General features: G+C 39.1%; 2 protein-coding genes across 2 annotated transcripts in view; both read left to right on the forward strand.

Annotated features, from left to right (window-relative positions):
- Positions 1-10,123, forward strand: part of LOC118742239 (synaptic vesicle 2-related protein) — a 158,233-nt gene extending 148,110 nt beyond the window's left edge. The window contains exon 8 of the mRNA XM_036474158.1: positions 9,433-10,123. Coding sequence (XP_036330051.1) covers positions 9,433-9,715 — 283 coding nt within the window. The 3' untranslated portion in view covers positions 9,716-10,123. The remainder of the gene's footprint in view (positions 1-9,432) is intronic.
- A 2,779-nt stretch (positions 10,124-12,902) lies between these two features.
- LOC118743559 lies at positions 12,903-14,307 on the forward strand. The gene is made up of 2 exons (XM_036476324.1): positions 12,903-13,137; positions 13,271-14,307. Exons 1-2 carry the CDS (start codon positions 12,903-12,905, stop codon positions 14,305-14,307), a joined length of 1,272 nt encoding a protein of 423 aa, XP_036332217.1.
- Positions 14,308-26,372: the final 12,065 nt, after the last annotated feature.

Consider the following 26,372-nt stretch of genomic DNA (forward strand, 5'->3'; position numbering starts at 1 on the left):
GGGAAGAGAAAAAGGCCTTCTAACACCCAGATGGCTGCAAATAAGGAGCCTAAAAAATCCTTTGCCGATGCAGCAAGGGAATCGCTTGTCCGTGCTGTGATCGATCGGAATGCCCTTGATGGTGGGATCACACAGCAAAATTGGGACCTGGTAACCAGAAAGCTGTGGGCGGTATATCCATGTGTATCGACAGGATATGTCGAAGAATGCTCCCTCCACGGAAACAGTTGGGGCCGCCGTAGAGGAGACCGAATGCCCTATTGACTGCGAAGTCGCGTCCAGCTGCGACACGGTGGGTGAGCTCTTCGAGCGAATCGCCGTCAACGATGGGTCGGACGACACCGGATCGCTGACTGATACACTTGGCGATGACGAAGAGGACGTTCCTCCATTACCCCAGGACGAAGACGCCAATTGTACGGTCATTGGGCGTCCGACTAGACAGATCGAAGATAATGGTGGGGATTCTACAGATTAATCTCCACCACAGCAAAGCGGCGTCAGCCGCACTACTCCCGCGTCTCGCTCAAAGAGGAGATCGTGCTCATCCAATAACCTTGGGATCGGGTTTGCGGCCTGAGCAGTAAAGATTATCAGCTGATCTACACAAGTGTTAGAGGTAAACCAAGGTCTTGCTTATTAGTAAAGAAAAATATTAATGTCTACTCTCTGATACAATTCAGCGATGCAGACACCACAGTAGCCGTCCTGGAAAGCTGCGGAAGGAAATTAGGCTTGCCTCGAGCTACATGGCACACGGCAAGCCAGCACCGCCAGCACTAGTCAGGAAGACAGAAATGGGAGCGAACACCGCTAACGTCCCGCTAATCATTGGAGCAGATGCGAATGCCCATCATGATATTTGGGGCAGCTCAAACACAAACGATCGAGGTGAGTTACTTCTCGAATTTTTACTAAGCAATAATCTTAGAATATGCAATATTGGGGACACCCCCACTTTTGTAACTTCCCTACGAATGGAGGTGCTCGACTTATCCTTTGCTAATAGACGAGGTGAGGAATTGGTGAGCAACTGGCATGTGTCCGGGGAAAACTCATTCTCCGATCACATGTACATTAGCTTTAAATTAAACATCTCGATCTGTGCGCCTAGAGCGTTCTTAAACCGCAGACGAACAAATTGGGAGGGGTTCAGGCGCTGTCTAATCAGATCTTTGCCTGAAACCTCTGGAAATCTCGCGAGCACCCAAATGCTAGACTCAGAAGTAGAAGGGCTCACGAAGGCTTTTCAAAGAGCTACAAAAGCAGCATGTCCCAAAATAAAAAGGAGAAAGCAACGACCACCATGGTGGTCGCATGAAATAATGAACCTAAGGAAGGAATGCAGGATGAAACTTAATCAAGCGAAAGCGTCTAATGTGTGGAACGAATATAAGGACTGCCAATGCAGATTCAAATATGCTGTCAGAGCTGCAAACCGCTCCTCCTGGGAGACTTTTTGTCAAACGATAGAAAGCAACTCGGAGGCAAATCGTTTACGCAAGATCCTTTCGAAAAACCCAAGCGCGCCTAGCTACCTGCTCAAAGGGAATGGTGAATGGACGAGCAGCAGCTCCGAAACGCTTGAGCTCCTCATGCAGACGCACTTTCCTGATTGTTCCGACACCAGAGGATCGAACAATTTACAGATCACTGGCCCAAACGGGGGAATCCATCTTACTACTATTTCTGATGGGGATATCAAGGAAGCTATTTGCAGCTTCTCGCCCTTCAAGTCACCCGGTCTCGATCGTATCCTACCCATCGATCTTCAGAAAACAATGGATATAGTTATTCCAAAACTAATGGCTATTTATAGAGCGGCCATCAGCCTCGCCTATATACCACAGAGATGGACGCAGGTAAAAGTTGTATTTATCCCCAAAGCGGGAAAATCTTCGCACACCACACCCAATGAGTTCAGACCAATCAGCCTCTCGTCCTTCTTACTGAAGTCACTAGAGCGCATATTGGATACCCAAGTTAGGGAAATAGTTGGTCCAAAGCTCTCTACTGCCCAACATGCATACAACAAAGGAAAGGGTGTAGATACAGCTCTACACAGCCTTATCCTTGACATTGAGAAATCTCTGTACTACAAAGAGTATGCTCTATCTGTCTTCTTGGACATTGAGGGTGCTTTCAATAACATCAGTCCGGATGCAGTTATTTCACCGCTCCAGGAACTTGGACTTTGTAACACGTTGATAGCGTTTGTCAACAATCTCCTCCGGGATCGGGTTATAAACTCAGAGCTAGGGGACGCCGCCGTCAAAAAGTACGCGGCAAGGGGAACCCCCCAGGGAGGTGTACTCTCACCTCTACTTTGGAACATTGCCGTTGCCAGTTTTCTGAAAGAAATAGAAAGAAACGGCGGCAGAGCGGTAGCCTACGCCGATGATATTGTTATTACGGCTACTGGTAAACATTTAGCAACCCTGACTTGTTTCATTCAAGGTATACTAAACAATCTCTCACGTTGGTGCAGAAATCGTGGTTTGGGAGTAAATTCTACAAAATCAGAACTTGTACTGTTCACAAGGAAACACATCTGTCCACCTCTCGGAAATGTCACTTTGAATGGTGCCACACTGCAGAGAACTGATTAGGTTAAATATCTAGGTCTAATTCTGGATAGGAAACTAAAGTGGGGACCTAACATCGATGAAAGGGCCCGTAAAGCCACAACTGCCCTATACTCCTGCACCAGGGCTATTGGCAAAAACTGGGGCCTGGAGCCCAAAATCGTAACTTGGATCTACACCGCGGTGGTAAGATCGATTCTTTTCTACGGGGTAGCAGTTTGGTGGGATTCTCTCTATAAAAAGGTGAACTCTAAGAAAATGGACAAAGTTCAACGACTGGCTTCTCTACTGATAACAGGAGCCATGAAAACAACATCCACAAAAGCGCTCAACACGCTGCTAGCACTTCTTCCGACGGATCTTTATGCAAAAAAGATGGCATGCAGTACCGCCATTAGGCTCAACGCGACCAACAAATGGACGCATCCACATATAGGTCACTGCAAAATTCTGAACGACCTTACTCAGTTTCCGAAAACCGATTACATTCCGCCCACCCGCACTTCCAAGGCCATGTTCACGACCCTTCTTCCCTCAAGGGAGGAATGGTCAATGGACACTGTCAGGAAGAGCGGATCGAAGCTCGAAAAAAGAGTAGGTGGTGGGGTCTATTCGGAACAGTTAGGCATATCATTCAGCTTCCGCCTCCCTGATTACTGCAGCGTTTTTCAGGCGGAACTGATAGCTATCTCAAAGGCCGCATCACTTGTCCAGTGTGATACGATCTCTAGTCATGAAATCTACATCTTCACTGACAGCCAGGCGGCAGTAAAATCTCTGGGAAATATGTCGCTGACTTCAAAAGTAGTTGCTCAATGCCGCCGATCTCTCAACGAGATCGCTGAGACATTCAGCACACACGTTGTCTGGGTACCTGGCCATTGCGACATTCAGGGAAACTGCAAGGCTGACGAACTCGCGCGTCAATGAACGACATTGCCGGATACAGACATAAGGGATACTACTCTCGCAATCCCACTTCGAACATGCAAATATCTACTGAATGAAAAATTCATAGAAGTTGCCAATGAAAGATGGCGAATGGAACCAACCTGTCACATTGCCAAAACGCTCTGGCCCGCCACGAACGCCCAGCGCACCAAGTCTCTACTTAATCTAAGTAGGCAGAACATTCGTATAGTGACTGGAGCTCTCACCGGACATTGTCTGATCGGATTACACGCAGCTAGACTGGGCGCACCCTGGAACGACTACTGCAGAAGCTGCATGGATATAGACGAAGAGGAAACCATCCCACATCTTCTCTGTCACTGCCCCGCTCTATCAAAACGGACAGAAAAAGCTCTCGGGAGCTACTTCTTCGACGATCTCGATGACCTCAAAGAGGTGAACGTCAGGAGTCTTTGCACATTCTTGGACCAAGTGGTTTACAGGGGATGGGGATAATTAAAAACCCCTCATGCGGTATCACAAAGGACCCTGAGTCTAAGTGTGTCCTACTTCTGGACTGTCGCCCAACCTAACCTACTAAAAGGAACAAATAGTAAAGTATTTACAAGCCAACCCTTTTTTTATCAGTTATTCGGCCTCAGCCGGCTGGTGAAATTTGAACCGATTGGTCATGCGGTTCAGTTCTATCGCTCGCTCTCAATTTTTTCGTTGTGCAGTGAAAGCAATAATTGGTGACCAGGGATGATATGATCGTCTGCGTAACAGTGCCCTTAGTGAATTCAGTTAAATTTGTCAAATTCACTGAGATCGTGTTAGCGGTATCACTATCGGTGAACGATAACACGGAATGAATCAGTTATACACAGACCGCCGCGTACAGGGGTGGTTCCAGCGGGGATTTTGGGGGTGAAACTACGTGTCAGTCAGTGGCGGACCCACGGGGTGTGTTTTAATATATAGACGCCATATTATACATACATATGCGCCATATTAAAACACCGCCCGTGTGTCCACCAATGACTGACACGTAGTTTAACCCCCAAAAGCCCCCGCTGGATCCGCCACTAGCCGCGTAAAATACTACAATACCGCTCGAGTTTATCAAAAGCCAACGAGGCAAAAAATCAACTGATGGCTTTCTATATGGATTACTGAGAAAATCTTCTCATGGACACGTAAAATGGAGATGCACTAAATATCATACTGTATGGATGTGTAAAGCTTTAATCCAAACTACAGATACAACTAAAACAGGTAAAATAACATTTGCAAATGAAAATCGTTAAAAAAACAACACGAATCGCCAATTATCAATCATTATACAAGTAATCTAGGCTCCTTAATCAAAACAGTAGGCGAGCACATTCATGCACCAGATATAAGCAAAATTAAGGCCATAAAATATTAAAAAAAAAAATTAAAAAGCGTGCGCGTACACGTTGAAATCCAATATTTTAGACACCAGAATCAGGAGCAAAACTCGAGATTACGGAAGAATATTGTTTCAGCGAGAAAGATGACAAATTCCTTTATCATGATGAGGGAAATGATAAAATCAGGTTTCTCCTATACACAAAAGATAAAATTCTGGTTCGTTTAGCAAATTGCAAAATATGGCAGTGCGATGGCACATTTAAAGCAATGACAATTATTTTCTCTCAGCTCTTTACTCTCCACGGGAATGTAGATGGCAAATTAATTACATTTGCTTATGCGCTTTTACCACCAAAATCCTAGAAACTATATAAAAAGCTCTTGCAAGTATTAGCCCAAACACAATGAAAACGATAAGCTGCAGACCACAGCTGTCAAATTTTTTTTAACACGTACTCTTATGTAGATAATTATTTTGGCGACGAGCGGGCTACGCGACGGCTGTGGTTGTGGCCAGATAAGATCTATTTCTATTTTTCCGGTGACAGATAAGGTTCTTCCTCTTCATTTATGTCAAACTCATACAAATTCATGATATCGCTGCCGCGTTCAAAAAAATCATGTCGTCATCGACAAAGCGTTTAGATAATGAAGATAACAAATTGAAAACTGTGGCCCGTCGTTTTCAATGACTTCAGAACTAAATTACGATGGGACGACCACACTTGAAGCCAGATATTATAATAAGTGATTTGATCAAGTATTTATCGCAGCAGCAGGTAAAATATTCCCAGATGCAGATGTTCATGGTTGTTTTTTTCACTTTAAGTAATGTATTTATCGGGACGTTCAATTCCTTGGCCACCCAACTCTCTATGGTACAGACGAAAACTACGCAAACGCCATAACAGAATTTGCTGCCAATGAAAGTGGTGATTTACAACCGATGATTGAGTATTTTGAACGCACGTGGGTAAGGAAAAAAAAAGGAAATATACGCACAAAACCCCTCTACGACATCAGTTTATGGAATTGTTATTCGGCTTTCAATTAACGTGTCAGCAAGTCACATGCCTCAATGGGGAAATTCATCAACACCCTAATACTTGAACAATCTCTCAGTGGCGCGGTGTGGGAAAATCATCTATCTGGAAGGGCTATTGCGCCAACGAAACGTAAGAAATATGCTTATTACGATGAGCGTGTCAAAAGAGCTGCAATGAAATTCAATGCAGAGAACGACACATTTGAGATCTTCGAGGAAAAATTTTTCAATTTGAATTCGCTGAAAATGACGGCGGATTGATAACGCGGTGCTACAAAAAAATTTCATGAAATACACCCTTAAAAACCTAGTGTAGGTTGTAGCTATGGTGGACCATTTATATTTCAAGACTTTTTTTGTAGCACCGTGTTATTGTTAAGGTTGATATCACGAATTAAAACTACTGTACGAGAAGAAAAATGACAACAGCTATTATATATTAAGGATGGACATGGAAGGGAATACTCTAACTACAAAAACAAAGTAGGTAAGAACCACGGACTTCTACTTCAAGCAAACACAAGCCAGCATAATTCATCTAACATAACGTCATTGTGCGTATAACTTTTTAGTGTAATTTTTTACTTATATACGACTAATACCACCTTATTAAATGCGCCTTGTTACTTGAAATTGTAAGGATAAAAAAATGTACAACAAAAATTTTGTGTTGAATCTAATAAAAATAAAGTGAAGCGAAATTGTTCGCGTTGAGTTGGTATGTGTTGAAATATCTTGTGTTTAGTTCAGCTGTTTTGCAGGAGTTTGAGTTTCGCTTATTCAGGTGATTCACCAGGATAAGGATTTTGTTGAATGATTGACAGGCTATTTGCCAGTCAACACTTTGCTGATATGTTTGCCAAGGCGGTATCACAGGACAAATTTCTTAATTATAACGCAAGAACTTGAAACTTGGTTACTATCAGAGAATGACAAGGACTGACTTAACTCGGTTACGGGTAAATAATTCCTCGCAACTTTATTGAAACTTTGTTGGTTTAAATACTAAATAAGTGCTGACTACAGTTTTTAGCTTGCCTTAAGGGCTAACTTGCATTTTATAACTAGACGGAAATTGTTTTTTATGCATTAAATAGGTGCGTTGAAGTTAGTGTTGAATTGCAATTTACAATTTGAACCACAATGTTCGCTTATACATATGTACATACATACATTAATGAGGCAACAAATACTGACTCTATAATAGGAGCGTTCCTTATCTCCCAGAAATAGTCAGAAAAAGTCCGAAGTAGTCAGATTTAGTCCAAAAAGCGTTCCTTAACTCGGAAATGACAGCAAAAATGAGAGAGCAACAGTCAGTGAGAGTGACTCTCATCAGTCCGAAGTAGTCAGATTTAGTCAGAAGAATTTTTTCTGGCAAAATCCTGAAAAGTGTCAAACTCAACTGAATTTAAATTAACGGAAATTAAAGAAAACGAAAAAAGTGAGAATAATCTAAAAAGTAAAAGAAATGAATTGAAATTGGAAGGAGGCAAAAAATAATTGATATAGTAAGTGTTTATTGTGCTTGTGCTTGTGTGAATGTGTTTTGAACATACATTTCTGTTCTTATTTGACGTTAGTTTTGTTGTTGCCATTCTTTGGACTAAAAATTTGGTTTTTTGCGTTCCTTTACTTTTCCTGTTATTCTCTTTCAGTGAGCGCATTTTGCTTACGCTCTGGCATTTTGACACTTTTCAGATTTTAGTCCAAAAAGATAAGGAATGAACCTAATGAATGACTTTTTTAGTAAACAAATAACTGCGATGAACTTAAGTGTTGAATTGCAATTTACAATTTCAACCAAAATGTTCGCTAATACATACATACATACATTAATGATATAACAAATGCTTACGCTATAGTAAACAACTTTTTTAAGTGCGATGAACTTATACACCCCTATTCTGCAACACTTTCGTTTTCGGAATTTACTACGAATCGTAGAAATGGTATGCTGCAATCCGAATCGTATCTTCGAACTTTCGAAATTCATAACAATGGCATGCCGAAAAACGATCGTGTAAGAAATTGACAGTTTTTTTGCGTAATTTTGTACGAAAACAATTCTGTGTCGGAAGCGAGATAAAAATTAAGCAAAAAGATGTAAATCGATGTGTTTGCAGAAAATATTAGTGGTGTTCTTTTTAACAGATAAATTTGCCTCTCGCAATTACGTATATTTTTATCCACTGATTTGTATGAACGAACAAAAAAGATTGTTTGTTGTCCTTTATCGAGAAACTTGGGTACGGTTTAGTTATTTGTACAATGATTTTGGGTTGTTGTATCCAAACGTATCATCCGAATCTAAAAACTTTAAATTACACGTGTAGTCAAAGGATCAAACTTTAATTAAAAAAAAAAGGTTCCGAGCTCTAGTTTATAAATAAATTCGGTTTGAACCATGCACTTTTTCTGTAAATTTCGATGTGGGTTCTGCACAATAAATTTTATATACCGTTCACAGTAGAAGAGGGGTTTCCGCCCTCTTCTCCGGCAACAAAAAAAATTAGAATTTCATTAGTAAAGCTTGTAATCCCTAAGCTTGGTCGAAGGAAGATGCAAGCGCGACCAGGTGATGGACCTAACAAAATGCATATTTTCAATGGTTTGGAAGAAGCTGTTATTGCATTAACTGGATTGGGAACCAGGTCTGCAGGCATAAGAGGTGTTATAGCTTGTGGCTCAACAATTCAACCAGAAACTGACATAGATGTGTCCATGGTTACTATGCCCGACAGCTCCGCATACCTTTGTGAATCCATTGCCATAGCGCCCTCTTACTCTGCTGCTATAACTGCAAATGCAACAGAATCCATGATTTTCCTCAAAATACATATGTAAAATCAACCAATTTTACAATAAACAAGCAATTCCTTTCCGCTTTGTTTTCCTTCATACGCTGTTCCGCAAGGGTTGCAGCATGTCGATTTTGCGTTTTTCGTAGCATACCTACGAATTACGAATTACGAAAATTCGGGTTTTAGAATAAGGGTGTTAATCTTACAGCAATGACAATGTTGTTGAATATGCAATTGCTATATTTTTTCCATGATTAAATTTCATGCAAACATATGTGCATAAATGGAAAGAAATTCTTTGTGAAGTATGAACACGTAGTATATAAAATTTTTATAAGTTCAAACATTTAATTAAAACACTATACTTTCACTTTTTAATGCGAAACTGTGTGTGTTTGAGCGAAAGTGCGAAAATCGGCAGTTTTTTACAACAAACATATGACATCGTTACGGCGTCGTATCGCACAAACGCACAGCAAAGCAATAAATAATAATAAATTGGCGCTTACACATATGTTAGTGTTTCGCCGAGCTTCTCCTCCAAAGCAACAAAACAAACGCTAATTTTTGCCTTTCGCATTTTCGCATCAAAGACTAAACTGCCTTTATATTTGTATAGAGGACTCATTAGTTCGGATTTTTCAATCAAAAATAAATACCTATTATTTCACAAAACAACTACTCTATTTCTAACAAATCTTTTTTTTTTTAGCCGCATCTACACCACTACCGTCTTATTTATTGCCAGAGGTGTTATATCCGGTCTGTTTCAAGCTGCATACATATATACTCCTGAAATTTATCCAAAAAATTTACGCGCTGTTGGAGTCGGCGGATGTTCAACAATAGCTCGGATTGGCGCCATGGCTACACCATTTGTTTCACAAGTACTTTTACACAATTCTTCGTCAAGTGCGCTCAATATTTATAGCTTGGTTGGTTTATTATCTGCAGTCGCTTGCATTATACTTCCAGACAGCAAAATTTTAGGATAAATGTAGAATGTTTACTTGTAAATTGTGTGCATTTCACACAAAACAAAACATCCATGAAAACGCCTAGAAACATAAAATTATAAAATCACAATTTTCTTTAAAAAAAAATTATAACGTAGGTTGATTCTATGCCACTAGCAGCGTTGCCAGAACCTATAGCGCAAATAAAGGGAAGATTAAGGGGATTGACACCCTCCATGAAAGCGTATTTAGTACCGCGCCCAGAATTTCTCTTGGCGGCCCTGCTCGTGTCGAATATGTGTACCACGTCACCAATCTATACCAAATTTTACATACACATTGTGCTCGGCTTGCTTAAGCACCATGTTGAAAACTGTTTACATCTACATAGTTATGTTATCAAGTACACAAATAACTTATTTTCTTAATAAAAAATTTGGAGCTGCATTTTCATTTATATTGTTAAATACCTTAGCGCAATAGGATTTGATTTTTTACTGCGCAATACAAAGAACTGTTAAGTACATTTTCGGCAAGTGTCCTAATTCAAAAAAATCAAAAACTCGAAAAATAGCTTTAAAGCTATGAATTTACATATACTCACATATAAACACGAATTCATAGTAATCTAATTGTAATCGGTAAAGCTATGGAATTTTTAAAAATCATAGAAGAACCGGTAGCGGTAATTGCTGCATACTTAGGGCCGGTTGTTCAATGTCTGGTTATCACTACCACTACACTATCGACGATTTCGACATCATGCATATAACATGTGATCGATAAAGCAGTCGGTGTACTTAACCGGAGCTTCTACCTCCGATTTGTGTTAATCAGACATTGAACAACCGGCCCTTAAAGCTCTACCCAGAATTACAGCGGACGACGGTAAAGTGTCGGTGGTATGTGATCAGCTGTATAGTTGCCACAGTGAAATCCGACAGAGTATTAACAATTTCGGCGCACGACGGCTTCCGTCAGTTATCATTTTGATTTGAAAATTATCATCAAATATTTAATATTTTTCGGTACGTGCGTGTATGTAGATTTGCTGTAAATAAAAGTGGATGAAACCCTTGCCAAACTTTTGAAAATAATAAAGATTACTACAATCAACACTCAATCAACATTCTTCCGTCCCCGCTGGACGGTAAAATTAAAAATAAATTTAAATCAACCGAAAAACGTCGGCTGTAAAAACGATGCCGCCGCCATTCCATAAGCCTTTGTGAGTTTTAATTTTTACGGCGGTTAACCGACGACCACTTTACCGTCACCCGCTACAATTCTGGGTAGACCTTAACTCCATTTAATTATTTTTTTGTTATGACACTCTTGCAGCAAATGTATGATCTGAACATGCAACTAATTACTCCGGCGAAGCGCGCAAGGTTTTTAAAAAGTAAACCCTCGTTGCTAGGGATAAAACCATGATTCAATAATACTTTACTTGTGCAGAATGTTGCTTACTCTACAGTTTCTAGTGATATTAGTAGTAAAACCAAAAATTCTTCTTACTAAATATTCGTTGGTATCACCTCCGTTTGCGTAATTTTATAGAACAAGTGTAGAATAGCGACAGTTTAGCTATAAAATAACCAAAAAATGCCGATTGATAGAACTTTTTACGCTGATTTCAACGATACCAAAAAAATAAAGAAGATATTAGAGGTTTATTTGTATTTTTTATTATCACTAAATTGTTGAAACCCAAAAGTAGATCATGATAAAGTATGCAATATCGAATTAAAGATATTAACTTTCTAAATAATATAAATTTCTTTACCATTAATTATGCAGTTTTTTCACAAAAATTTTATTTCATGAAAAAATAAAATTTGTTCGTTCTTTAGTGGTTTTGATTTAAAAATATAAAAGGCTATAAATTATGTACATCAGCTGAAGAACAAATTAATTATCTTTATGGTGGCGTCATTAGTTTTTTAATCGGTTATATAGTTCAAAAGTTATTAATATTTAAAATAAGTAACAACTGAACTTTAACTTTCTAGAACGTCTAATTTTTTACTTGCGCACAATAATTTTGGCATGGTTGAAATGAGCATAAAAAGTTATATTTATCTGCATTTTTCGTTTTTGCATAGCTGAACGGTCGGTATTCTAGATTTGTTCCAGGAAATGACGAATAACTTAAATCAAAAATGCATATTTTTATGTATTGTTCAGTATTTCCATTAAAACACCAAATATATTGCAAATTCGCATAGAACTAATAATACACATTTTACTTCTAATCAGTGTTGGCAAAATGTTAATCTGATTAACGATTAAAAATTAACGATTAAAATGTTAATCGCGATTAACGATTAACATTAATTAATCGTAATCATCTGTATGATTAATGATTAAATTTTTTTAATCTTTAATCGTCGTTTGTGATTACAATTAATTAGTTTTAATCATCAATCGGTAATCCGATTAAAAAAAATCTGATTAAGTGGTCCAGTTTGTCTGCAATTTAAATTTAAACACCATATACGGTTATTATTTTCTGTTTGACGCTTATGAAAAACACATAATACTTATATAAACAAATAATTAGGGATGTGCCGGATATAGATTTTGCCGGATAACCGATAGACCGGATAACCGATCGGATATCCGGTATACTGCTGCCCTTAATAAATTTCACAATATTGTTTTTTTGCCGGCTCGAGTTCACCTCGACCTCCGCACCGTTTCTGATGCTACAGAATTTACCACTTCGAAAACACAATTACGCACACATCTGTGCGATGCTATCGCAGTGAAAAATGGCATCTTATAAACAAACAAAAAACAATCTTCATCAAATTCTTTGCTTTTGAACAATCAAGATGTTTTGTTTTCTTACGTTAATTTTTGTTTAAATTATACAGAACCCGCCTATTAACCTTTTTCGTTTCCGAACGCGTAGGTCTGCAATTTCGGCACGACGAAATGAAGAGCTGTGAATGTTTCAATAAATAGTTGCGGCATTGTTGTAATTTTTTCGGAACAGATTCGCACCGTTTCAAAACTCGTTTTTTTTTTCTGACGCCAATAAAACTAAAAACTGGGTTGTTGATGAACTAGTTCGAAATTATAAATCAGTTAGCATGGAGAAACCAGTTGAATCATATGAAAAATGGCGAACTATAGTGAAAGCTTCCATCGAAGATCGAGCTCACGAGGATATTTGGCAATGCTTTGAGGAAATGATGCTGATTCTAGTGTTTCTAGTGATATGGATAGCCAAACGATTGGTAGACAAGGACGCGAACGTACAAGAAAAAAGGCAGCGATTTATGAACTAGAAATAGAGAAATATTTGCAGCTACCTCTTATATCCAGACAAGAGGATCCCTTAACTTGGTGGAAGTATAGCCGCAAAGAATTTCCAAATTTGTTTACACTGGCAATGAAGTATCTCTACGCGCCACCTTCCTCAGTGAACTCGGAAAGAGTATTTAGTGCATCGGGTAACTTTTATGTTGAAAATAGAAATAGGTTGTTGCCCGATAATGCGGAAATGCTTCTTTTCATAATGAAAAATATACAAACTGTTAACTTTGATTACTAATTGGATACTATTAAATTGGATTAAAAAAAAAGTACTGGACCGGGAGAAGTCCAGTGACAGCACAGACGTGGTTGCGAAAGCTAGTACTCCGGAGGGGAATCCGGAGAAAAAGGCACCCCTAGATCGGGAAAAACCCGGTGACAGTAAACGGGTGGCTGCGGAGCTTAGTCCTCCTGAAGGAAAGCCGGAGAAGAAGAAGAGCCGTCTTGAAACAGTGGCTCCAAAACCTAAGGCAGGGGCCAGGAAGCCGGGTGTTAGCTATGCTAGCGCCACTAAGCGCATTAGACTGGCAGTTCTGCCGAAGGCTTTCCCTGAGAGTACACTCACTCGTGAGGATCAGGGAAAGATTGAGGACGCCATTGTGGAGGAGATGGGGAAGGGTTGGAGGTCAATACTCCAATTCGACGGCATCCACTTTCGGCCAGGCCTTATACTGGTCGACTGTTTGGATGCAGAATCAGCCGAATGGTTGCGCGAAATTGTCCCAAAACTGCCTTACTGGGATGGTGCGGAACTGACTACGTGCGATGGGGACAACATACCCAGGGTGCACGTAATTACTACTTACCTACCAAAAGCTGCAGGAGTGGACACGCAGAAACTGCTGAACCTCATTATAGCACAAAATGAGGGAATGCATACCGACCTATGGAAGGTTTATAGGAGCAATGATGAGAAGACGGGCAAACTGCTAACGATCGGGATTGACGACCGGTCGTTGGACGCTATCAAAAAGAAAAACTGCATCCTACGATACAGGTTTGGTAGTGTTCTAGTGCATGTGCACAAGGGCAGGGAACCGAAGGCGAAGATAGCCAAGCCAGATACTCCACCGGGTGGTTCGGAATTACCGAAGGAGGTGGCTGAGACGGTAGCCGTGGAAGCAGCTAGGAGCGCAGTAGTAGCGGAAGTCAGTCTTTTACCTCATGAGATGGAGGGTATAGACGCCTTCGACCTCGGGCTACTAACCATTTGTGCTGATGACGACTCGGAGAGAGCCACCTTGTCCGAGTTTGACGAAACTCTGACAACGGACGAAGACGATGAACGCCAACAACTGCGACGATGACCAGCACTAAGGTTGCACAAATAAATCTACACCATGCGAGGACCTTGGCAGTAGAGAACAGGCAGGTAATTTGGAATACTAGATGTAAGAATCCTAGGGCGTGCTTGTTAATAACTAATAGCTTGAAACATATATGTCTTTCAGATTTCCTCTCGAGGGATCTAGTAGCGGTCCAAGTCCCAGTCAACATCAACGGGACCATCCAGGACATCGTAGCTGCATCGGGCTACTTCCCAGGAGATGACACGCACGCCCCACCAGAGCTTGTCACTAAACTGGTGAAGTACTGCGAGGCTAGGAAGCTACCCCTGATACTCGGGTGTGATGCAAATGCGCATAGCGAGGCATGGGGGAGCAGTGACACCAACCAAAGGGGTGAGTACCTTCTTGAATTTATCCTTAGAAATAAATTAGAAATCTTTAATGTTGGGAACATACCAACATTTGTGACCCGCGCAAGGGAAGAGGTCCTTGATATTACCATAGGCAATACTCAAACGAAAGCGCTAGTGAAAGAGTGGAGAGTAGAGGTGGGTAACTCAACTCAGAGTTGAGTTATTGAGTTGGTTCCTATAAGTGAATCGGTAACTCAGAGTCCCTGTCCAAAAAAAATGTAACTCAGTAACTCAGTTGAAGCCGTAGGGCTCACATGAATCAATTGAATCATAGTGGCTCATATTTGTCCATATAACTCTCTCGCTTCGCCACAGTGTTTAGCATGGCAAAGTCTTGCATTTTGTTTTTGCACGAGGCGAATTTATACAAGGTGGTGGCAAGAATACAACAACAACAACCACATGTATTTTGTATTGCGGGTGTTATGTCAAATTCTTATAATTTCGTTTTTTTTTAGTTTTTCTCGAAATATGTATGTATGTAAGATATATAAAGATGTGCATATCAAATCAATTGCCTTTCCAACCATATCCACATTTTGAAATTCGGTACAATAGATTTCGAAATATAAGCTTTAGAAAATATTGAAAATTCCACCTTTACCCTCCCCCTAGCACCGCCCTATTAATTTGCACACAAAAAAAATTACACCTTTCAAATCAGTAGAAAGGAGCTGACCCCGCCCACTTTAAAGTTTTGTTTTATCTCATCTCGCCTCAAAACGAGTCTACGATACGAATGAGTGTAACATACAAAGAGTCAAATGAGTTAGTTGAATGAGCTGACTCCTTAAAGTGAGTTGGAATCATTGAGTCAACTCCTATAAATTTGCTGAGTTACCCACCCTTAGTGGAGAGTATCCAATGAACCCTCCATGTCAGATCATAGAATAATAAGGTTTGACATTGAAGCAACGCCTCCTATACATAGAATTTTAAGAAATCGCAGGAAGACAGACTGGGAGAAGTTCAAAGACAACCTGAGGTTGAATGTAGTACAACCGGGGCTAGGTCAGAAGATCAGGAACGAAAAAGAACTAGAATTCGCTACAAAGCGCTTCAATGAACTACTCATTGACGCATATGAAGACAGTTATCCTATAAGTAAGGTACGTTCCTCCAGGGATGTACCCTGGTGGAACAACAACTTAAGTAAATTCAGAACCAAAGTCCGGAAACTGTTCAATCGAGCAAAACGAACGGGGGAGTGGTCAGAATACAGAAACACCTTAACTCTGTACAACAAAGAAATAAGGGAATCTAAGCGTTTAAGCTTTAGGAACTTCTGTGAAAGCATAGAAGATACTACGGAGGCTACAAAACTCGTTAAGGTAATGGCAAAAACGAACTGTATTTCGTCCGCAAATCTACTCACTTACCAGGATCTACATCTTATTCCGAAACAGATCGGACTGAGCAGTGCAGTAAAATAAGCAGAGGAAACTGGTTAGTGGCTAAGGAAATATGCTCCGAGCCCCGGCTCAGGTGGGCGGTAAATACCTTCAAACCACTGAAGTCACCGGGAGCGGATGGAATTTTCCCTGGCATGCTACAGCAGGGCTTAGAATGCGTGATTGGACCGCTATTAAAAATAATTAGAAGCAGCATAGCATTGGGTTATATACCAGATGCGTGGAGAAGAGCGAAGGTTGTTTTCATCCCGAAGGTTGGGAAGAAGGACCCACTTCATCCAAAATCCTTCAGGCCGATCTGCCTGACCTCATTTGTACTAAATGCTTTAGAAAAGGAAGTAGATAACTATGTAAGGACTTCGGTCTTATTGAACTATCCACTGAATTCGCGCCAGCATGCATATTTTGCGGGCCGCTCTACTGAAACCGCCCTATACGCGCTGACATGCGCAGTTCAAGATAGCTTAGAAAATAAGGAGACTGCTATATGCGCTTTTCTGGACATCGAGGGGGCGTTTGACAACACCTCACATGCTGCAATAAACAGTGCTTTGATTAGCAGGGGGGTAAACAATACCCTCGTAGCCTGGATTAATAGCATGCTCCGCACCAGAAGGGTAGAAATACAAACCTGTACGAATAATACAGTTGTTGCCGGAACAACAAGGGGCTGTCCACAGGGTGGAGTGTTATCTCCACTATTATGGAATATAGTCGTCGACGGACTGCTCCAAGAGCTAACAGATACTGGACTAACCAGCCAGGGGTACGCCGACGACATTGTAATATTATGCAGGAGGAAATTCGAAAACACCCTGTGTGATAGGATCCAGCTAGGACTGAACGTAACCAAAAACTGGTGTGTCCAAGTGGGGCTGAATGCAAATCCAGCGAAAATCACTATAGTACCATTCTCAAGGAAATACAAACTTGATAGTCTAAAAGCGATAAGGCTAGATGGAACCAACATCATGTACCAAAAAGAGGTTAAATTCCTAGGAGTAATACTAGACCAAAAACTACTCTGGAACGCACACGTAGAAGAAACTGCGAAGAAAGCTGTAAGATCATTTATGACGTGTAGGTCCATGGCAGGTAAGAGTTGGGGCTGCACACCAAAGATACTGAGATTGATCTACACGACAATAGTACGACCCATGGTAACCTATGGAGCCATCGTTTGGGCCGATAGAACTTCAAAACTTGGAGCAATCAAAGTGCTCTCCAAGATACAAAGGCTGGCATGCGTATGCATAACGGGAGCCATGAGAACCTGTCCAACCGCATCCTTGGAGGTTCTTTTAGATCTTACCCCTCTTCATATTTACATACAGACTCAGGCGAAAAGAGCTTTACTACGGATGACTGGTACCAATATCGGGGCAGCAGTGTCTTGGTCGTGGGAAGTTAGATATTCTTACGAATAAGTTCCCTGAAATTGCAATACCGAGGGATACCATGCATCCGAGGTTCAGCTTTACAAAGAGGTTTAAGACTGAACTGAGTAATAAGAAGAGCTGGGCATGCATATCCGAGACATATCGGATAAACCAAAACATGATTACCTGGTACACTGATGGCTCATTGACCGACGAGGGTACCGGGGTAGGTGAAATTGGACCGAGGATAAGATACTCGGAACCCATGGGGAAACATATGTCTATTTTCCAGGCTGAAACATACGCCATAGAAAGATGCGCGGACTTTAATATCAAGCGAAACTATCGGAATCAGAACATCGCGATCTTGACTGACAGCCAAGCGGCTATCAAGGCCCTCAGATCTCACCAGGTAACATCTAAACTGGTGATGGAGTGCCTCGACAAGCTGAATACTCTTGGTCTGACCAATCGAGTTTGGGTTCTCTGGATTCCGAGACATATTGGTATTAAAGGAAACGAGATTGCCGATAAACTAGCGAAGAACGGTGCATCAATCCCTTTCACCGGTCCAGAACCTTTCTGCGGCCTGGGAAAAGGGGCACTCTCTAAACTAGTTCGGCTAGAGGAAGAAGCTCAGAGGAATCACTACTGGGATAACCTACCAGGTCTAGAGCAGTCCAATGCACTTTTAGGAACATATAACCTAAAACGCTTCAAGGAATGTATGAGCTTATCAAAGAATAACTTAAGAATTGTTACAGGAATCCTGACAGGACACTGCAGGCTGAACTATCACCTGACTAAACTGGGAATTTACTCGCATGAGCGATGCAGATTTTGCAGGATGGAAAACGAGACTGCACAGCACATCTTAGAAGAATGCCCTGCACTGATGCATAAACGCAAAAGGCACCTGGGTGAACATCTGATAACCAAAGGCGAAGTGAAATCCGTAGTCTTAGGTTCTATACTAAAGTTTCTCTCGGATACTGGATGAATAGACACACTATAATCCATGAAGGGAGTACAATAGATCTTAAGGTCGCAGTGCTCTATCCTCAACAATAATAATAATAATAATTCTATGTGGCAAGCACAATAATCATACCGAGTTTGGTACAAATTGGTAGAACGGTTACCGAGATACATATATGTGATCATAAGTGGGCGGTGGCACGCCCATTTTCCAAAATTTTATCATAAACGTATTTCTTGGTAAAGAATTGTTGCAAGCATCAATTTTGAGCAAATTAGCCCTAATATTTAAAGATTTATCGAAGATTTCGTATTTCTCCAAATTACCGTTATATGGGAGGTAGGCGTGGTTATTGTCCGATTTTAAAAATTTTCGGCCATTTGGTATGCCGTAGCAAGACTAACAACTGTGCCAAGTTTGGAAGAAATTGGTGCAGCGGTTACCAAGATATACACATGTATCCATAAGTGGGCGTGGCTACGCCCATTTTCCAAAAATGTATAATATTCTGATTTTTCGTCTAAAAATTATTGTAAATATCAATTTTGAGTGAATAATCTTAAGTATAAGTAGTTACTAAAATATCGCAGTTTTCGTATTTCGGAAAATTACCGTTATATGGGAGGTAGGCGTGTTGTTGTAAATATCAATTTTGAGTGAATAATCTTAAGTATAAGTAGTTACTAAAATATCGCAGTTTTCGTATTTCGGAAAATTACCGTTATATGGGAGGTAGGCGTGGTTATTGTCCGATTTTGCCTATTTTCAATACCATCCGTCCTACGCCCGAAAGAAGCGCACATACAAAGTTTCGTTAAGATATCTCAATTTTTACTCGAGTTATCGTGTGCACAGACGGACGGACGGACGGACAGACAGTCACCGCTTAATCGATTTCTCTTTTCATTCTGATCATTTATGTATACATTTGTCTATATCTATCTCGATTCGTTTTGCCTGTTACAAACAACCGTTATGTGTACAAAGTTATAATACCCTTGTGCGCAAGTGCGCTCGGGTATAAAAATTTCGGAATTGTATGCACATATGTACATACATACGCAGCCATATAACTTGATTTCAAGAGTAACGAATTTTCATTGGGCACGTTCAGAAGGCGCAACAGCTCAGTAACTGGCACGATTGCACCTTCTGAACGCGTTGTTGCGTACTTCTGATCAACTGAATAGTTGCGTGTTAGATGATCGCAATATTTTTCTGATCATTTGAGACAACATGTTGGTGAGTACCTATGAGGGTTGAATTTGACAGCTAATGTATCAAGTCGTTCAGAAGACGCATAACGATCACTGATTTTTTTTTAGCAACGGTTTCGGTCAACTGCTGCGCCTTCTGAACCTACCCATTGATAGCTTTTTATTTGATAACACTGTGCGACAGCTCAAATCGGTATTGAGTAAAACCAAATGTAAGAGATAGTTTTTGAATTTCATTGAGTTTTTTTAAATAAATACTAGAATTAGAGGTGGATGAATGGCGAAAGAAAACCTTTATCCGATTTTTTTTAAATCGAAACTACATTTTTACATATGTACATATATTTAATATGAAATTGAAATTTTCACATCAATTTGCGCAATCTTCAAACCCATGGTTTCAATTGTACGCATTTCGTCAGGCTTTTGCCCACAACTTTGTTTTTCTGCAGTGAAGCGACAGAGCAAGTGACGAGAAAAAAATATATGCGGACACTTATATATGTATCTATGCACATACATACATATGTACTTAAGTATGTATATCAGCATTTTAGTTGAAAGTACGTTTTGCTCGTCGCTCTCTTCATCGCTCCACTAATTTCATGTCCTTAGTTTCATTCAAATACCCCAAATGTATGTTTTCTTCGAAAATACTCAAGTACTACCAGTAGAGTACTCTACTTGCAAATACCTTTTACTCGCAGTAGTTGGGGAAGGCAAAGTAAATACTCTACGCGTCTTGCTATTGATCGGTAGTTTACTTACGTTTGCAGAAACCGGTTTATGCTTACTCACACTTGACCCGAACGATGAGCGTGTCTTGTTAGGCCGTTTAAATGGAATTGCGCAGAAGTTTAGTATCAACCGAAATGGATTTGAAAATTTTTGTTTCTTACCTGAACTATAGGAGAGTTGCCACCTGTTAAAAAAATCTTATTATCACCATATGGGTACGAAACGAAAGGGGTTTCAGAAAGTAGTAGCTTAAAAATATTTTTAATAGGGTTGCCACTTCCTTGAAATGTCGAATTAAGTTTACTTATACACAAGATATACGAAACATCAAAATATGGATGTCAAACGAAGGAGTGTTTTGAGATGTTGAGATAGGATTGCCACCAGTTTAAAAAGTTAACATAAATTATTTACTAAGTTCAAGGAATTATTAAAATATTGGTATCAATCGAGGGGCGTTTGAAAAACCTTTAGTTTTGAAGTGTACTTTCGGGGTTGCCATATTTTAAAAAATAAAATTCCACTAATTCAATAGTTAATTAAAATATGTATCGCAATGTCAGGCGAAAGAGAGTTAACAAGGATTAAGCTTGAAAATACTTTTGAAGAGGGCTGCCACCTATTTGAAAGCTCTAACTCAATTAACTAATACAAAAAGTATATGAAATATAAAAATACCGTAGTCAAACGAGAGAATGTTAAAAAATGTTTAGTTTGACTATTTGAAATTGTCGAAGAGGGTTGCCAGGTGTTTAAAAATATATATTCAAATTATACATTTACAGTGAAAGCTCCCATAAGCGGACACCGATGGCCACCTACTTTTTGTCCGCCTATGGGAGATGTCCGCTTATGGGAATATTAAAATTAAAATTTAAAAAATTTAAATTACGGGTTCCTAAATTAAAATAATATTTATCCTTCAATAGATAAAAACAGAATTAATGGAAAATAAATTCAAATTTATGGCATTTTCTTTTCTACCACAAATCTCATTTCCCGCTGCGCTGAAGCAGTAAGAAGAGCAGTGTTGCCGGTTTAGCCCTTTGGTGGCTAGATTTAGCTACATACTTTTTTTGGCCACATACATTTAAAATTGCCCCTAACCCTTTTTTAGCTCTTTGGAGAATTTATTCATACTTGTCATGAAAACGTTGTATATGCTTAATTTGATCTAATTGTTTTTTTCATTTATGTAAGAGATGAATTTCTTACTATAGTTTAAAATAGATAAGTTTACGGTCCTTAATATGCTTAATTTGTTAAATGGCCCATCAAGTCGATTGACCGTGTATGTTCTTGTTGGTGCGACTTTAAAAACTATTTGAAAATTTAATGATTGTACCAGCATGCTGGTGTGGAGTGGTGAAATTAGCTCAATTTTCTAAGTACAAAGTATTTTGGCGGACATTTCTTGCACTATATGAGTCAAAGCCGTGTTAGTGGAAAATTAGGTTCACGATATTGCAGTTGTGAATTAAAAAAAAAAACAATGTTTAACAAAATTATAGAAAAATTATGAAATTTCGGCTCTAATCATTTTGATCTTTCCTGGACCTCATTTGTAAAGAAATAAATATTGTACCAGCATGCTGGTGAGTTATATGATTCGAGCCTGATGGTACAATCACTTGATGGAGCCAGAAAGCTGGTGTCGTATATTTCCCGTTTTATACAAAAAGGTTTTTGGTTGGATAAAAAATTAACTTTTTTTCCAGAGTTCATAGTCCTTCATTACCATTCCTTATTTAAAATGTTTGCGTGTATACTTATATATTTATATAAGTATATATAAATTTTAGCTACCATTTTTAGCCACAACGACTTTTTTTTAGCTCTTTTTTAGCCCTTTTTTAAAGGAATTTGGCTACCACTAAAAATGATTGGCGGCAACACTGAAGAAGAGGGCAATGAAAAGTAAACTTTCTTTTAGAAAAGAAAACATCTCTGAATATGGACGTGTGTACTTGTGTACATTTACATATGTACATGCGCAAGAGTCAACATCAGACCGAAAAAAAAACAAAATTGACCGCTTATTTAAACTTCGCGACCGCTTATGGGAGATTTCTTTTTCATAACTAGACATGTTTGAGTGTCCACGTCCGTTTATCGGAAAGTCCGTGTATGGAAGAGCATTTTGTATGGAAAAAAAAACAAAAATTGTTCGTTCACAAGAATGTGTCCGCTTAAAGGAGATGTCCGCTTATTAGAGCGTCCGTCTATAGGAGCTTTCACTGTATATAGGAGTGTTGTCATTTGTTCGAACAATAAAATTCTAATTAGTTCATCAGTTTATTGAAATACATCTGTATAACAATGACAGACGAACGACATTTAAGATCTTAGTTTAGGAATACTTTTGAAAAGGAGTCTCAAAAATGAGATTTCAAATTAAAGACCTTACCTGTAGATGTATGGTGAAGTTTTTATTTTTTTAATCGGTATGTGGTGATTTGAAATTTGATGAAATTACACTCGGACCTCTTATAACTCTGACTAAGTTTTAGAATATCTTTTAAGTTTTTTAAATTAAGTTTTGGGCGTTTTAACGCCATGCGGGTTCACTAGTGAAAACGATATACGAGAACTGATTTCATACCTGTTAGTTTCTGCACCGTGGTTCCAACATTCGCTATCGCTAAAACTCCAACGCCAAAAAGTGCTAAATTAATTTTAACAATTTTCAGCGATTTTCGCGATTCTATCATGAAAATGCAACTCTAAAAATTGCCAGTTTTGGCTCATTTTTTGACAAATTTTAGCGATGAACAAAATGAACCCGGATAAAGTGAGTGAACTGTTTTTGACAGCTAAAATGGCGATTCCAGCGCTTTTCCCATCGCTAAAAATACTTTTTTTCGATTAAAAGCCCGCAAATTTGACGACGACAAATAGTCGGTGCTAAAAAAGTAAATCAACAAAAAATAGGTAATATTTAGATTGTTGTTAGTTTAAAATACGGGATTAAGTAAAAATTGTTGTAATTCATATTAAAAATGGAAAACTGCAACAGTAGAAGGGTGACAAATGAGCAAAAATATATGCTTGTTCAATATTTAGAAGAACACAGGGAATTTTCTCATGACAGGCATTGAAAAGATTTTCTCGTAAATGAAATCGTTGAGGTTATTTTTTTTTTAATTCGTCCATCGAACCATCTTGCCCAGAAACTAAACGTGTGTGGAGGAGCCATTGAAGGCGGTGAAGGATGGAAACAGAAAAAACTCTACCAACTATGTTTGATGCGATCACCATTAAAAACATCCTTTGCACTGCCTTTAACAAACATTATTGTTGGATAGATACGAATTTTCATTTCACGCGGTAAATACGAAAATCGCATACAAAGTTTTCGTACTCGTATATTCAGGACATGTAGTTCCACAGCAACTTGCCCGAAAATTTCCTCCGTGTGTTTGCAGTAGAGATGAGCACGGGCCGGGCTTTTAACAGGGGCCCGACGGGCCCCTGCGTAAGTCCGCGGGTACGGGCCGGAATATTTGCTGTCAGCACGAACTCGTGCGGGCCTGGGCGTTCAGTAAAATTTCATAAAAGCACGAAAAGGCACGAAAAAGCCAGTTGCTAATACTAAAAATTTAGATGAGCTTTTGTTTTTATACAAAAAAAAATAGTACATAATTAAATCTCTTCTGATAAGAGAAAAGCAAAAAAGGAAATATTTGGAAACCGATAGAAAATATATGATACTTAATAGTTTTGTTTACATACTACATATCTGTACATAAAATACCTTCCACTTTTTCTACTTCCCAGAAAATATATTATAAAAATCTTTGATGTAAAATATTGATACTGATATATACATATTGATATTGAAATATGTATACATATGGACATAAACGCCAAATTAAAAATATGTACATATCGAGTCCTAACTGCCAAAATAACGTAAGCGACATTTATTTCAAAATTTTCTTTTTGATGCAGAAATGTATCTAGATAGTCGAGGAATATTTCTGCATCAAAAAGAAAATTTTGAAAAAAATGTCGCTTACGTTATTTTGGCGGTTAGGGCTCGATATGTATACATACAATAAAATTTGGCTCTTTATTTCCGGGCTGGGGCGTGTCCCGTCGTGCCGGGCCGGGCCCCACTAAAATTCTTAACGTGCGGGCTTGTGCGTGTTTTTGAAAGCTGAGCGCGCACTGCTTACTACTACACCGCAGCGGCCGACTTATGCTGACAGCGGCTGCTCTTATGAACACATTTTAAGTGCAATAACAACAACACCGGACAAAAGGGGTGTGTGTTTTTAACCAGACCCACCTAACAACATGTATTTCGACCCGCTGAATCCGATTCTGAGATCCGTTTGACCCGTACACCCTCAAAATTTATAGTAAATTGCGAAAAAAATGGCGAAAACAATTCTCCATTCGCCATTTCTTTATAGAGTAGAATAAACATGGTTAGAGAAATTGTTGTTGTATATTTTTGTTTTATGTTTTTTTATTAATCGTTAGTTTCAAAAGTACCTGGTTGTTCGGGGAAGACAAGCGTTTTTGTCTACCTCTTTGCCTTTCTATACAAAGAACTGCGATGCAAAAAAAACAATGTGCCTCTCAAAAACTGGTTGACAACAAGCGAACGAATTGCTTTATTGCATTAACATGTGTGCTATTTATACAAGCTAGGGTGACAGAATGTAAAGAGCAAATTCCAATAGATAACAATGAGCGCGAGTTAACATAACATATATCGTATAATTACAAATGATCATTACGCTCGTCGCTTTAAGCTGGGGACAGACTTAGGGCCGGTTACTCAATGTCTGGTTAACACCAATCTCCGGTAAAACATCGTTATCGACGTTACCGACTCCATGTTATATGCATGGAGCCGAACACGTCGATAATGATGTTTAAACGGAGATTAGTATTAACCACATATTGAGTAAACGGCCCTTAGTTAAGTATGGCATCTAAATCTCGTAGCTATGATCTGGACACTGGTATTTAAATTATTATTTGTGATGTATACGTTCCTCAATCATATGGTTTTTTAAATACAATTAAAAAAATGTTTTACTTTAAAATTTGTCTGATTGAATAAATAAATATCGCTAGCGTAGAGTGCAAAGTTGCTAAGTCCCAATTTAAAAATTGTACAGGAGAGGAAAAAACTTCATATAGCCATTTTGTTCAAGTATTTCGCAAAACTTTCAATACAACATTTTGCCTGTTTAAAGCAAAGCAAAACTCCATATGAATCAGAGGGATTCGATCTTTATTAAAAGATTTCGAACTTTTTTGGCATTATCGAATTTTCGGAGCTTTTTTTTGCCTTAGCAAATTTTCCTTTCATTGAATATAAACGAGAAAACATAAAAAAAGGACATTTACCCTTTTCGAAACGATGCAATATTAATTTAACTAGCCTTCTGTATCAAAATATGATTTTTCGTTAAAAGTGAAGTTAGCAACTTTTCACTCTAAGCTAGCGATATATGAGTTTTACAATCGGTTTATCATAAATTTTAAATAGTTTTATTTCATGGTAGGTTTAAATGCTTTCAGATATTGAATTTTTACTCATATTCATAAAATTTATGACTCAATTTGAATCCCGGGATAAATCCCGGGATCCCGGGATTACCTAAGAAATATCCCGAAATCCCGCGATCCAAATTTTCCTGATATTTTGGCATCCCTTGTGTACGTATATGTCATGTAAAGAAATGCCTAACGCATTGCTTTCACTTCCACTTACATTTTTCAGTCTTACAATAACCCACAAATTAAGACACTTAAAAATAAAAGTCCTTGCAAAAGTGTCTTGGCCTAAGGGAAATTTTAGCAGTTGATAAATAACCCGCAACGGAAAACACAAAAAGATCGCACAGTGATATGCCACGGTGAGAAACACTCTGCTTGAGAGATGAGGGTTTGGCAGTCTGCACACGGCTCGATGCTTTAGAAGC

Source organism: Rhagoletis pomonella, unplaced genomic scaffold (assembly GCF_013731165.1).
Source record: "Rhagoletis pomonella isolate Grant_MI unplaced genomic scaffold, Rhpom_1.0 Rhpom_scaffold_00007, whole genome shotgun sequence".
Classification (NCBI taxonomy): domain Eukaryota; kingdom Metazoa; phylum Arthropoda; class Insecta; order Diptera; family Tephritidae; genus Rhagoletis; species Rhagoletis pomonella.